Source organism: Vitis riparia, chromosome 6 (assembly GCF_004353265.1).
Source record: "Vitis riparia cultivar Riparia Gloire de Montpellier isolate 1030 chromosome 6, EGFV_Vit.rip_1.0, whole genome shotgun sequence".
NCBI classification, from domain to species: Eukaryota; Viridiplantae; Streptophyta; class Magnoliopsida; order Vitales; family Vitaceae; genus Vitis; species Vitis riparia.
The window spans coordinates 8,871,253-8,886,907 of record NC_048436.1 but is presented as its reverse complement, the minus strand read 5'-3'; the positions used below and the strand labels follow the sequence as shown (position 1 = coordinate 8,886,907).

General features: G+C 31.9%; 1 protein-coding gene across 2 annotated transcripts in view; it reads right to left on the bottom strand.

Moving 5' to 3' along the window:
* Positions 1 to 3,370, bottom strand: part of LOC117916180 (molybdopterin biosynthesis protein CNX1) — a 34,295-nt gene extending 30,925 nt beyond the window's left edge. For both annotated transcript variants that reach the window (XM_034832077.1, XM_034832079.1), the window contains exon 1: positions 3,060 to 3,370. In XM_034832077.1, coding sequence (XP_034687968.1) covers positions 3,060 to 3,230 — 171 coding nt within the window. In that variant the 5' untranslated portion in view covers positions 3,231 to 3,370. The remainder of the gene's footprint in view (positions 1 to 3,059) is intronic.
* Between the last annotated feature and the right edge of the window lie 12,285 nt (positions 3,371 to 15,655).

Sequence of the window (15,655 nt, the reverse complement as noted above, 5' to 3'; positions counted from 1 at the left end):
GTAGGCAAGGGTGAAGGATGGTTGTATCTTTATCTTTAATGCAGAAAAAATCAGTAAGAAAGCACTGGAAGAACTTATGAAAAAGAATCAGCTACCGATGAGTGCCTCACAAAAACTTCAAAGATAATATAACAATTTGCATTCTGCTATAGATTGAGCATCATCAAGCCCCCACAACCAAGTGTTTTAGTTTACTCCCCCCTTCAAAATTGTTTGATGAATTTTGGCGAAGTTGTGCAGCAATAGGTTCCTTATGCCTAAGATGAAGTGAGGATTGGCACACTTCGCGCAGATGGTCTACCATGCATCAAACTGGCAAACCAAGCATAGAGTACTTCACCCACTTATTCTGCTCACAGAAGCAGCTTTGCTCAAAAGGGAATAAAGCCACTCTGGGCAAGAGATCAACTTCACCCAAGCATCCATCTGCTTTGCTCAGTTTAGTTATTGAGCTAAGCATGCAAAACAACATAGCCAGGCAAACCTAGGGCAATTTCACCTGCCTTGTGTCCATCCAAGTGAACTGAACCATCACAAAGGAGGGGAGAAGTTCACCCACTTCCATCAATGTTTTCCTAACCAGTGCGCCCAAGATGAATTGAGCAAAGCCAAAGCCAGACCTATGTTGTCACTGCAAAGTCCCATCTTCTGCGACTAGAAAAGCTGCTATCAGCTGCACCAATCAGACCCAATGTTGCAAATAAGGAGACATTTTGACTAACCTAAGATGAAATATCCCATCTAAGTCTCACCTACTGCCAAAAGAGGTTGACGCTCCTTCCCTATATAAAGGGATGGAAGCTATTGTACAGAACATAGACGTAGTAGCTTATTGAGCATAACTTAGATTAGGTTGTAAAAATAGTTTCAGTGCAATATAATTTCTGTTTTATTTTCAGTTTATTTCTCTTCCATTTTTCAATCAGCATGTCTTGCAGTGGCATTACAGACAACATGAGTGGCTAAAGTATTCAAGTCGACTTTTGATAGGTAAAAAGCAAAATATATAATAAAAGTGCTTGTAAAAGGTGCACCAAATACACAAGGAGTATATAATTGCACTAAAAGGCAAGCAAAGGGAAAAGAAAAACAAATCACAGCCCAATACAAAATCTACGCCCTAAAGTTCAAGAAAAACAGAGGGCACCCATACAACTAACTGTCAGACAAATCAAGTCTGCTATCTGAACAGAGCCTTCACACCACCCTGAACAGGTTAAACTATTCAAGTCAATGTGGAGAAGCCACATGTCTCTCTGTTCAAAATGAGTGAAAACTAGAGAAACCATGCCTAGATAGTCGCCTTGGGATAAGGCACAAAGCATAGAGGCGGTCACCTTTGACCATGGGTTATAATTAAATATACTTATATTGTAATTTAATCCAATCTAACATTAGATTAAACAAAGTATAAGATGAAATATTATATCATCAATCATAGTGATAATGAGATGACGCTATTAATCTAGTCTTGATGGAAGTAATGACAATTTTAATTTCAATGATGACTATTATGATGATGCCCAAAGCTTATCTAGGATGTAATTCTCTTATTTTGCTTTTTATTCTGATTTTTAGATGTCCAAAAAATTAGAATATACATTTGAATAGGATGAATTTTTCTAAACAATATGATATTTCTTATGATATGGGGTATAATATTTAATACTTTGAATAATTATTACTATTTTATTAATTTTATAAGACACCTTGAGGATGAAATATTAACAGTGTTGCTTGTTAGATGACACTTACATTGGTTAAGTATCGAATAGGTAAGTATGAGTATATTTTTATTTTCTTACTATAGTTGGGCTATTGCTTTGTTTTTCACCTTTCACCTTAGGCTAAAAGGATTCCTATCACCTTGACATTGTCTTTTGCTATTGACAACACTGGCTTGGATGTACAATCCCAATGTAGATCACAATTTCAATAAATGGATACCAATTCAGAGGGTCATTGGATGCTTGAATTGCTCAATCTTTTGGTGGTAAATTCATTTCATAAGTCATCCCTTTTCAAGTATTCCATTACATATTCTAATGCCACCTTATCATGAGAGGATGGTTTGATTTTCCTTCACAAATAACTCAACTAAAGTAAAAATAAATAAATAATAAAATGGAACAAAATCACGTTGAAAACTAGAACAATGATATTGAAATTATTTGACTACATCCAAGTACTAATAAACTTCTTGGAACCAAAAAAGACAAAAAGGGAAAGAAAAAGAAAACATAGAAATCACAACTCTCTTTTGGATCATAGAAACTTTGAAGAAAAACATAACGAAAAAAAAAGATGGAAAAAAAACAAGGAAACAAAAGATGAAGCAAAATAAACAAAAATTTATTTAAAAAGGGAAAACAAAAGGTTCAAGCTCAATAAATTGTTTCTCCCATGCTTCACAAAGCTCATTCCTCCTTTAAAATATACAGATTTAAAAAATAAAAAAATAAAAAAGTCATTTTATTTTATTTTTCTCGGTATTTTCCATCATAAACCAAACTAAAGGATTTTGGATTTTTTTTTCTTTCTAAAGAGAGGGAACCTAGAAGAATTAGCAAATCAAAAGAATAGGAAATAAAAAATCCACATAAAATTATTAAAAAAAAAAAAAAAAAAAAGTGGCTGCAGCTAAAAAAGAAACGAAAAATAAAATAAACCATCTTTAGATTCTTTAAGGCTGCATCATTCAGATCATCCATAATTAAACCTCCTAAGGTTGCCAGGAAGCTCCAGCTCTTGACGGTATGATTTCACTAGCACTTGAATTCAAATTTTCATATTCCACAAAATCAAAACATTTCAAACGAACTCGAATTCGGGGCCACCCAATTCAAACCAAGATTCAAATCTCTAAAATTGCATTTCCAACCCTTCAACTCGGGCAGATACCATAACAAACAACAGCCTAAAATTTCCAGTTACTTCACTACACTCACCTCAATCAGTCACAGAAAAGAAAAACATAAGACAAAATTTCCCGAAAAAATGATCAAATTTGATAACTATGAAGTAAAATCCGAATTGATGATAGAAAAGAAGAAAACGACCTTCACAGAAGCGGGAAAAGGCGGTAAAGGGTCAGGAGCATGAATGTCTTGCGCCAATACTTTGCCAAGGGCTTCATGAATTGGAACTATTACTGGTGAAAGCTGCTGAGACACAGTTTTCACTATTTGGAGAGCATCTTCCACTGATATCATCGCCCCCTTTTCACACATCTCGAATCTTCTTCGCAATTGCAGAGAAACTGTGAGTGAATTTTGGGTGAGAAACGACTTAGAATGGGAAGGATTTTGGTGTTTGAAGCATTAGGGCTTAGATTCTGAAATTGAATTTCTTGGAAAAACACACTAAAATATGGGAAAAATGAATTTGTCCCATCTGTAGAAAACATGAGGTATATACCCTTACGCCTCATATTTTTTTCAATTTTTTATTTATGGAAATTGAAATAAAAAAGAAATGGACGTCGAGGAGAAAGAGATTATTTTTGCGTAAATAAATTTTGAAATAAATTGAAGTTTTTCATAAAAGAAATTTGAAAAGAAAATTAGTAAAATGTTATGTACTTTGCAATTTTTCTCAAAAAGAATATAACGACTTACTTACAATTGTATAGATATTGTTTTTACGATTTTAAAGCGTATTTTTATGATTAATAGTTCATACTCATATAGTGTAAGAAATTTTCTCTCTTATCCGATATAGGATATCATAAATACCCTTCATACGGCACAACGTCCTTGTTGTGTTTCATGGAATTACAGGGCAAATAGATAAATATCATTCATTGAGTTGAACAAACCTTTACATCGAGGTTGGGATCGGCTCTAATACCATTTGTAATTATTCACTCCCAACCTTGTAGATATTGTCTACTCTGAGCCCAAATAAATCTTTACGACTTTAAAACGCTACATAATTAAAATAAGTTCATGCTTATATAACGTCGGAACCTTTTTCCCATATCCAATATGCGATATCACAAATACTATAATTTAAACCATAATAATAATAATAATAGAAGTTGCAATATCAAATTTTATATTATCAAAATCTTTTTTTCTAATAAATGACAAAATTAAGAAAACAACAAGCAAAAGTCTTCATGAACTTAGGCATATTTTTATAATCCATTTGATAGCTTTAGAGATTGAATTAAAATCTTAAAACTTAAATTTTATGTATATAAAAAAAGATGTTCTCAACAATGAAACATTATATAATTATGAAAATGCCTTTTAAATAGAACAAACCTTATAGCCAAAATATAGAAAATCTTTCTTGTTAGTGCATCTAGGCTTGAGATCCAAAGGTTGAACTACTCGATAAGCCCTACAACTCAATTGTCAATTAGTACGGTGACTCCACACATGTTCTTACTATAAAGAAAGACAAGAAGGTTCACTTAATATTCTTCTTTGACAATCAAGTGAGTAAAAGAATAGATTAAAAACAATGAAGGAAGACTCTAAGATTTATTTAATATTCCTCTTCTTCAACCCAATGAGTAAAAAAATAGGTTAGAAAGAAAGGACGCAAGGAGATGAATGCAAAGAATAGCCTTGCTTAGGTTCCACCACCATGGGTTTCTACCCATTGGCCATTCTTAGTTTTCAACACCATAGATTCATATCTATGGGCATTCCTCAATTTTCATCACCATGTACCCCTATCCATGGGTCTTCCTCAGTTTTCATCACCATAGACATCCATGGGTATTGCTCAATTTCCATCACCATCATGGGTCCTCCTCAATTTTCACCACCATTGATCTATATTTGTTAGCTTTCTCAATCTTCCTAATCATGGATTTCATCCATGAGCATTCCTTACTTTTCACTACCATGGATCCCTACCCATGGGCCTACTTCAACTTTATCTTTCTCCACAAGGGTTCATATCCTTAGGTCATTTATCATTTCATCTCCAACGATTCTTATCTTGGGGTTGTTCATATTTAATCACTAAGGATTCATGTTCTTGTGTCGTTCATCTTTTTGTTAGGATAAAGGCTTTAAAAGTAAGACATAATGTAACAAAGTTAGATTTAAATTTCCATCATTTTATCCATTGATTGAATTAAGATTTATTTAAGCATTCAAGTTTGTATTACTTGCATTGTATATGATTTGAGTGCATTAATATTTGTAGAGAATATTCAAGTTATAGATTCCCTGCAAGTTGATGAGTTGTTTATAGTCAATTCATGGACTTAGGCAATTCATCTAAGGTTGTAGTGTGCACTACCTCCTAATTAGAGATATGACTTGTCTTGGTCATCAATATGAGTTTCTCATGATGAGTGCATTAGTGTATAATTACGCAATGAATAGGACTTACAATGAATAATAACATTGATTATCAAGTAGTTATGATTTCACCAAGCTACTTTGTTGCATGAACTCTCAACCTTAAGAGAATATTGAGCTAGTGTTGAGGTTTTTAGTGACTTACACCTACAAGTAAGAGTTTAAGGCGGTCATATATTCCCTATGGATTAGGTCATTATTGATTACAATAGGTATTCCCATGGATTTAAGACAATGTGTCTCTTTAGGTAATCCAAAGGACTAATGATTATGAAATCTATGGCACCATAGTAATTCCTTTGATGAAATTTAGCATATGTTCTTGCTAAACTAGTATTTGTCAGTTAATCATATAATAGGAGGATATGAGACTCAAGAATTGTCAAAGTAATCTTAAGAGGTTGATAACTTTTATCTCATTAAATTATAAACACCAATTCATAGGGAGTCTACATACAATGGATATGGGTCACAAACCAAAAGAATTGATTAAATTGGATTTAATCAATTCTTATCTTGATGTAATGACATAAGATACCGGAATTTGATTGAATTTCTTTAATGAAATATTGAGTAAACTTCATAATTAGATTATGAGTGAATTGATATTTTCTTATGGGTCCTAGTGGTCCTACCTCAAGCTCATAGTCTTTATTGGCACAATTGGAAAAATTGGAGAATTAATCATTTATGTGCATAAAAAGGCATCTTGGTAAAAGCAGAAGATTGCACAAGATTTAATGATTAATTATTACAAGTTTTTATAGATTTATTCAATTAATTAATTGGATCCTAATAGGACTAACTAATTAATTAAGACCCATTGGACTAGATTAAGTGACCCAAGCCCAAGTTGGGCCAAAGTCATTTAAGTCCATAAGAGTGGCTATAGAAACCCCTTATTATTTAGGATTAGCCGTTTTATTCACTATATTCTTCAAAGAAAGAGTCATAATTTCCATTTCTCTCTCTCCCCTTCTTAAGTGTGTAACCACCTCACACATGTGCCAAGGATCAAAGACAAAGTAACTTGGTAGAATATTTGTGGTTTTTGAGATCTCTATTACGAAAGGAATTAGGTTTTGGAATATTCAAATCCCATATATGATTTCTAACACACCATGGGGCCAAAGTTATGTTTGTTATCACTTCTATCGATTAAGATAGTTAGCAATATATATTCTTAAAATAAGCACCATGATTTCCTTGGATGATACTAAGGACATAAAATCAAGAAATCTATGGTCGTAGTAATTCCTTTAATCCTAGATATGTTTGACATATGCTCTTTATGAATTAAAGTATACTAGTTGATCATATAATAGGAGGATATGTAACTCAAGGATTAGAGAGGTAATCTTGAGAGGTTGATAGTGTTCACTTTGTTAAATTGTGAACATCAATTCATAAGGGGCTTACATGTAGTAGTTAGTAGGTGACAAACTCGAGTGTTCTTTTTCAATCTAGTATTACAAGATACTAGAGTGCACTTGACTCTCTAAAGTGGGATATTGAGTTAACTCCAAAATTGGATTATGAGGAAGCAAATATTTTCTTATAGGTCCTAGCGGTCCTTACTCGAGCTCATATTTCTAGGTGACACATCACTTGAGGAATACATGGGTTATTTATTCATATGTGTGCATAAGGGCGTTTTTGTACAAATGTGAGGTTGCATTAGATCTTATGAATAATCGTTCTAAATTGGGTTAATTAATTAATTTGAGCCCAATATAACTAATTAATGAATTAAAACCTAAGTGGGTTAGAATAAGTTACCTGAGCTCAAGATGAGCTAAAGTTACTTATGTCCACAAGGAAGCCTATATAAAACCCTTTAAGGGTTTAAGGCTTCAGTCTTCTTCTTTTGTTCTTTTAGAATCCAAAAAGTGGAACCCTAGGTTCCACCCCTTTGAGAGGATTCCACCATTCTCAAGTACTTAGATCCAAGAAAAAGAACCATCAAGTAGAAAATCTCTTTATTTTTGGGATTTGCATCAACTTTTTCACTGATTGAAATTGATCTATGAACATCTAGATCACAGGTGTGTTTTTCTAAGTACATAGATCCATAGTTTTTCTTGTATATGCTTTCGTTGTATAGAACTAGAGATCCTTACAATAGTTTTGCATGCACCCCACTGATCTAAGGCTTGGAATGGAGCAATTAACAGATTCCAAGAACTTGTGTTGGAGCCCTAGGTTATGAGAAAAGTATGTTAGAACCTTTGTAGGGTGTGTTCACTTATATTTTGTAAGGTGTCTTTTTCATCCCATTGCCTCAAGGATGCATGAACATATTTTATTTAAGAGTATTGAATGGATGGTTTTAATTTTCTTTCTTTAAATTGGGTTGTAAACTCCATAAGGAGTATAAGATTTTTATTTGGAATGTAAAAATTGTTCTTTTATTCATAGATGGGTTGTAAGCTCCATTTTTTAGGAGTATAAGAATTTTCATTCAATGTAAAAATTGTATATTTATTTGTCTATGGTAACTTAAGAGAAAAGATCGAAGTTTCTAAGCATTCATGGACTTTCATGGTGACAAACCAACCTTCGAAAGGTAAGTTTTTATGTGAAAAAATGACCAAAAAGCATGAAGGAGACTGTCTCTGCAAGAAGATGCAGTCAACAATGCACAAGTGTCTAGATTAGCCCTCAAATGACCAACAATGCTTCAAACGCTCCTTCCAACATTCAAAGGTTTGATACTCTAAGTCGTTTCTAGTGCTCTTTCCAACGCTCTTGAAGGTTCAAACACTCTAAGTTGCTTCGAGACTTCTAAGTCATTTCTAGCTCTCCGTCTAGTGTTGTAGGTGACAAATTGGCAATTTAAGGTATTTATTTAGGTTTTTTTTTATATAAAAAAATAGCCTTATTTTTTTTGTTGTAAGAGCATTTTGGTTAGTTTGGATTTTTCGAGTTTCAAATTTTGGTTACCAAAATTTGTGATAGGATCCCTAAGGTATATATATTTGGAATAGTCTAGATTAATGAAATCAAACTTGAGAAAATAAAATTATAATAACTACTTCATTTTTAAAATTATTCTTAAAGATTCTAAAATATTTTCTTTAACACTAATTTAATGAGAATCCTTATAAAGTAAAAGGTTTTCCTTTTTGGATAAAATGCTCTCAAGATTTTTATTTTAAAAATTTTTGGAATTTTCCTTATAACACTAATCCCTAATTTGGAGAATAAAATATTTTTTGAAAATTTTATAAGATAGATAATTTATCATTGAGGAAGTTACTAAAAGTTATATTTTTGGTATTTTTTTAATAAAATAAATTATTATGAAGATGAGATTCCATGATTACGAATATTTATTAAATTAAAAAGGTAGGAACAAAGAATCCTGATGGTCAAGACAAGTCATCCCTCCAATTGGGAGGTGGTGCACTATAGTCTCTATTGAATTTCCCAAATCCATGAACCGACTGTAGACAACTTATCTACTTACAAGGAACCCATGACTTGCATCTTTTCTGCAACTCCTAATGCACCTAAGTCATGTACAATGTAAGATATATAGGTTGAATGTTCAAATCAATGTCAATACACCAAAGAGATAACAAGGAGACAATTAAGTTTAACTTTGTTACATCATGTCTTGCTTTTAGGGGCTCAATCTCGATATATAATTCACCAATTAACTACTATGTTACATGAGTTTTCAACTTTGAGAGGATATTGACTTAGTGTTGAAATCTTTACTAGATTTTTTTTTTTTTTGGATTAAGCCCCTAAAAGCATAACATGATGTAATAATAAATGGAATTCATTAATATTTATATTATGAGTTTAGTTCTCTTTTTGACTAAACTATATTTATGCATTATCTATATTGAGCATTCAAGTCTAACATAATTTGCATTATACATGGCTTAGGTGTATTAGAAGTTACATGAGATATCCAAGTTATGAGTTCCTTGTAAATGGATAATTTGTTTACAATTGGTTCATGGAGTTAGACAATTTATTTAAGGTTGTAGTGCACTACCTCATAATTGGAGAAATGAATGGTTTTGGTCACAAGGATGAGGTTCTTATGGTCAATGCACTAGTATGTGTGGTTACACATTGGACATGACCTATGATGAGTCATGATATAAGCTATCAAGAAGTCATGATCTCACCAAGTTGTTATACTATATGATGTCTTAACCTTGTGAGGATACTAAGCTTGTACTAAAGTTTGCAATGATTTTGACATATGAGTGAGACCCTAATGTGGTCATATATTTTCTATGGATTACATTTTTATTGATGGAGGCCAGTGATAATAGGTATTCTTAAAAGAGGCACCATGATATGTCATGAAAATTAGAAAGTGTGTCCCTTTGGATGATCTTAAGGATATGTGATCGATTAGAGCCAAAATATGTGCTCTAATGGCACATATTCGATGTAATTTATGCAATATAAGACACTCAAAACATCTGAATTGACCCAAATTGATGCTAAGGCCCTAGCCATGGGTTTAACTTTTATTTTGAAGATATATCTTAAGTTTAAGGGAAGAAAAGGGCACAAGTTGAAACCATGTTACATTTTAAAAGATCAAGATATTAAATGAGAAATTGAGCGAGTCAAGAGTCATGGACAATGGGGCATGAAACAAGATTCATCAAGTTTGCATGGAAATTTAGAACTCAAAATCAGGTGGCACCATGCACTCTGAATTTAAGGTAAAATTTGGAGTACTTTCCAAAGTCCATTTTAGGCAAGATGTATATTGTTTCGAAGATCTAGAAGTCAGAAACCCTATGCTTCAAACGGTGTGCAAATCAAAGCTGAAACAAGAAAGTTATGTGCATTTGAAGCAAACTGGTCAAAGAGGAAGGTTGAGTTCGAAATTGACAACTTGAGTTCGAAATGGTTTTTAGCCATTTAAAACCCAAAAGAATGCAAGGATCTTTTGGAAAAGGTTAAGTTAGAATCTTAATACCTATTTCAAGCAAGAAACACACATTTCAAACCCAAAAACATAGATTTTTTGCATGGGCAGTGGGTGAGTTCGAAAATCCTTGTGAATTTCGAACTCATTATGATGATTTTTGAACAAAGCTTTTCCCTTCCACTTATGAGTTCGAAAATTGATTTCAAACCTACCCAAATTTTGAACTCAACCACTGGTGATCGAGTTTGAGCCCTAAGACACGTCAAAACAAGTTCCAAAGGCCTCCATCCAATTCAAAACACTTTGTACTCAATTAGAACTCATACTTTTTGAAGCTCTTTTAGGTTGTTTATGATTTTTCCTTGTATTAAGTAGCCAATTAGAGGCTACCACATGTAGGTCATTGATGATTCTATATAAACTCTCTTACTTCTAGGTTTTAGGGGGAGAAGAATCTAGATTTTGGATATTTTTTGGGAGTTTGGCCTTTTGTAATAAGCTCTTTTAGATTATGAGTTCGAAATTGATTTCAAACCTACACAAATTTTGAACTCAGCCACTGGTGATTGAGTTTGAGCCCCAAGACAAGTCAAAACAAATTCTAAAGGCCTCCATCCAATTCAAAACACTTTGTACTCAATTAGAACTCGTAATTTTTGAAGCTCTTTTAGGTTATTTATGATTTTTCATTGTAATAAGTGGCCAATGAGAGGCTACCACATGTAGGTCATTGATGATTCTATATAAACTCTCCTACTTCTAGGTTTTAGGGGAAGAAAAATCTAGATTTTGGATCTTTTCTAGGAGTTTAAAATTTTGTGGGGAAGAAGACGAGAACTTTGGTTTGTTTTATTTTCTTCTCTATTAAATATATTGTTTTTAGTTTCTTTTTATTCAAGTTATGGATTTTTACCCTATTATGGATTGTGAATGTGACATCACCTCCATGAGAGGCTAAAAAACCAACTTGGGGGCTTGAAGCATGAAAACCTAGGGCTAGATCTAAATAAAAACAATTATAATAACAATGAAATTAATTATTGGTTGGGTGACAATTTATCGATTTTTTTCATCCTATCCTTTTATGTTAGTTTAGAGAATGATATGGTAGGTTATTACCCAATATTGGTGATTCTTGGTAACTCTTAATCATTAGTTATCCCGGTCTTCCCTATCGTTATTTGCCCTAAAATAAAGCTATAAGGAGTAGGAAGGGTTAAAAAGCGAAATCTTAAACTAGTAATCTATCTCATTCATTTGATGGTTTTAGCAATCTATTTCAAAAAAGAAAAAAATTAGGTTTCAAATGCAATTTTGAGTTATGGAACTCAAGTTGATCGCGAGCAGCCAAGAATCTCAAGACCTTGAGATCACTTTACTTAAGAAACCTTTGTTCTCTCTGTTTCTATACCTTAAGTTAGATTGTGGAAAACTCCAAAGTTGAAACGATTGAATTAAAATCAATATTCATTTTGTTGTTAATTTAGTTTTATTCACTTAGTCTCATTTCATAAAAGATAATTCCCAGATTGTTTTTCACTTTATGATTCAAACAAAAGCAATTCGTTTATTCTAATATTGACAATTTCCATAAGCCAGTCCCTGAGGATGATACACTGAGTACTACAAAAACAACAATGACTCTTTCTCTAGTTTTTCTTGACCAAAGTTGCTATGTAAAAAGGCTTAGTATTTTGGATAGTAAAGAAGATCGATCAGTGATCATGAAATTTATGGTCGTAGTAATTCCTTTAATGGAATTTGACTTATAGTCTTCGTAAGCTAGATTATGTTAGTTGATCATATAATAGAAAGATCTATAACTCAAGGATTAGAGAAGTAATCTTAAGAGGTTGATAGTGCAGGGAACCCTAGATTACTCCATTCGTAGACCCTAGATCATGTAGGGTGCATGCAAATCTATCATAAACTCTTTAAATCTATTGCAATGGATCAACATGTATTAAAAAATTATAAGGATACCATAGAAAACATAGATCTAGACAATAAAGCCACATACCTTTTATGTAGATGTTCCCGAATCGATTCCAATCGATGTAGATAACTCTAAAGTTGTAATGGATCTCATAAACACCATGATCTTCCGCCCAATGAATTTTCCTTATGTCTAGACACTGACATAGTGAAGATCTCAAGGGTGGAGGCTAGGGTTCTCCCTCTAGACTGAAGGAGAGAGTGATAAGACGTGGAAGCTTTAACCCCTAAAAGGGTATTTATAGGTTTTCTACTAGGCTTAAGTGACTTAAGCCCAATATGAGCTTGGATCATTTAATCTAGCCCAAAAGGTTGCTAATTGATTAATTAACCATACAAGGCTTAATTAATCAATTAGCCCAGTCTAGAGATACCACTCACTTATCCATGTGCAAGCTTGAATAATTACCAAAACACCCTTTATGCACAAAAGTGAACTAAAAACTCATCAAATCCTTATAAACCGTGCCATCCAGGATTATGAGCTCATAGCAGGGATCACTGGGACCCATAGGAGTATTGGCTCCCTCATAATCAAATTCTAAAATTGACTCAATATCCCACTACAAAGAGTTAACTGCACTCTAATACTTTATGTCTATTACAACGAGACACCAAGTGCTCAGGTTCGTGACTTACTATCCACTACGTGCAGACTCCCCATGAACTGATGTTTGTAATCTAACAAGGTACTGTTATCACCTATCAAGATTACCTCTCAAATCCTTGAGTTATAGATCTCACTTATTATGTAATCAAATGACATACTCTAACTCCAAAGAGCATATGTCAAATTCCACTAAAGAAATTACTATACGTGGCCACAGATTTTATGATCACATGTCCTTTGGATCACCCTAGGGGATACACTATCTCAATTCCATGAGATATCATGGTGCCTCTATTGAGAGTACCTATTGTCACCAATCTCCATCAACATTGACCCAATCCATACGGATATATGACCACTTTAGGGTCTCACCGTCAAAGCTTTCTGTTGATTTTGGCACAGACTTAATATCCTCTCAAGGTTAAGAGTCCATGCAATATAGTAGCTTGGTTAATCATGATAATTAATAGCCTTGAATCATGATTCATCGTAGATCATGTTCAGTTTGCATCACATACACTAGTACATTCACCATAGGAAACACGTCCCGATAGTTAAGATAAGTCATTCCTCCAATTAAGAGGTGGTGCACTAGAGTCTCTACTGGATTGTCCAAATCTATGAACCAATTGTGGACAACTTATCTACTTACAAGAAACCCATGACTTGTATCTCCTGTGCAACTCCTAATGAACTCGAGTCATGTACAATGTAAGAGACATGGACTAAATGCTCAATCAATGTCAAATACATCAAAAGGATAGCAAATGGATAGTTAAGTCTAACTTTGTTTCATCATGTCTTGCTTTTAGGGGCTCAATACCAATAAATAGCACATACCTCATTAGATTATGAGTACTAGTTCATAAGGAGTTTACATATAGTGGATAATAAGTCATAGACCTGAGTTTTTGTATCTTGTTGTAATATTCATAGGATATTGAAGTGGAGTTGACTCTCTGTAGTGGGATGGTGAGTTAACTTTAAAATTAGATTATGAGGCACTCAATATTTTCTAGGTCTTAATGTTCATCACTCAAGCTCATATTCATTAATAACACATTCTATTAGGGTTAGTTGAATTCTTTATTCACATGTTGCATAAGGGCATTCTAGTAAAAATGCATGACTATAAGAAAACAGGTCATTGTTGACCTATATTGTCTTGACTTAAGGTGATATATGTCAATATTGTCTATTTAAATGAACAATAATGACATATACAACTTGTTTAAACCAATAATGACATATATAAAATTTGTTGAATTCTTTCATGACTTATATAATAGAATCTTGATAGATAATTTATAAGTCAATGTATAGTTAATATGTTCATATGTCAAGGTACTTAAATAAAAACAATAATGACAACAATTTGTTTGATATGTGTAGATCTAATTTACTTACTAAGTATTATAAATTGAGGTGAGAACAATCTATTTTGATTAAGGAAGTCAATGTTTATTTAATAAATTATTTTAATAATGCTAATATCAATTTTCATTTTTTATTTATCAAATTGATTAAATCATTTTGTAGTCTATACCAATAACAGTGAAATAAATTTTTATAAATAATTTTTTATTCACTAATTTTAGTGAAATAAAATTTGCTACATTAGGTTTCAAAATTTTTAATAACTGATATAAATAAAATCAATCTTAATAAACTATTTTTTTATTCGTTGATGATAATGAATATTTTTTTTTTTGAGTTTGTATTAATATAAACTATTTTTCATTATTGTTAAATTAGTAATTAACTTGTATTTAATTTAAAAATAATTAATTAATTTATGTGAACTTGAAAATTACGATAATTGAAATTTTAATTTATAAATTGATGGGCATAATATTAGGTTTCAAAATTTTACTTTTTAAGTTAACTCATACAAATTTAGATATTAGGAAAGAATAAAATTAATTATAGTATATTGGCATTATACAAGTTATAAATATATTCCATAAATTGATTCTCATAAAGTTGACTATGATATAATAAGAATTTAAATTTTGGTGTGACAATATTAATGTTGGTGAAATCTGGATCGTTTATTTTATAATCTCATCCTTACCATTCATTTCAATTAGGAAATATTTTGTGTTGTTGAACGACAAGGAAAAGATTTTATAAAAAGAAAGTGTGAAGGTGACATAGGGGATTTAATCTTAGTGAAAAAATAGAAAAGAAAAAATTGGATATTATAATAAGACGTTCGAATAGACTCAATTGAGATTCATTGCTCCAATCGTGATTTTAAAAAAAAAAATAAAACTCAATAGACTCAATTCGGGAAGCTATTTAATTATATATGTTGAGTTGAAATTAGCAAAGTAGACAATAAGATATGTAACTTTGTGACTACATATTATAATAGATTTAGAGTCCATTTGTGATTGATTTTAGTGTTTTTAATAATAACCCTTCCATTATAAATACTTTTTAAGGAAAATTAGTTGGTTTGTAGATATTAGCTAAAAAAAAAAAAAAAAGCATTTTGATAGTGTTTTTGATAATGATCAATAAAAGTATAATTTTTTTTTTTAAGAATTACATATTATTATTTCTATAATTTTAGAAATGATTTAAAAAATTCTAAAGTCTAAACATAAATAAAAAAGGAGTGTGTTCGATGATATTCCTATTTTAAGTGCTTTTAATGAAAGTGTTTTTTAGGATAATCACCTATAAAATGCTTCTTTGGGATGCACTATTAGTGATTTTCAAAATTTTAAATTTATTTTTGAAATTTTATCAAATACTTGATTTTTCTTCAAAACGTCTTTTATGTTAGAAACATTTTTTAAAAGCATTGTC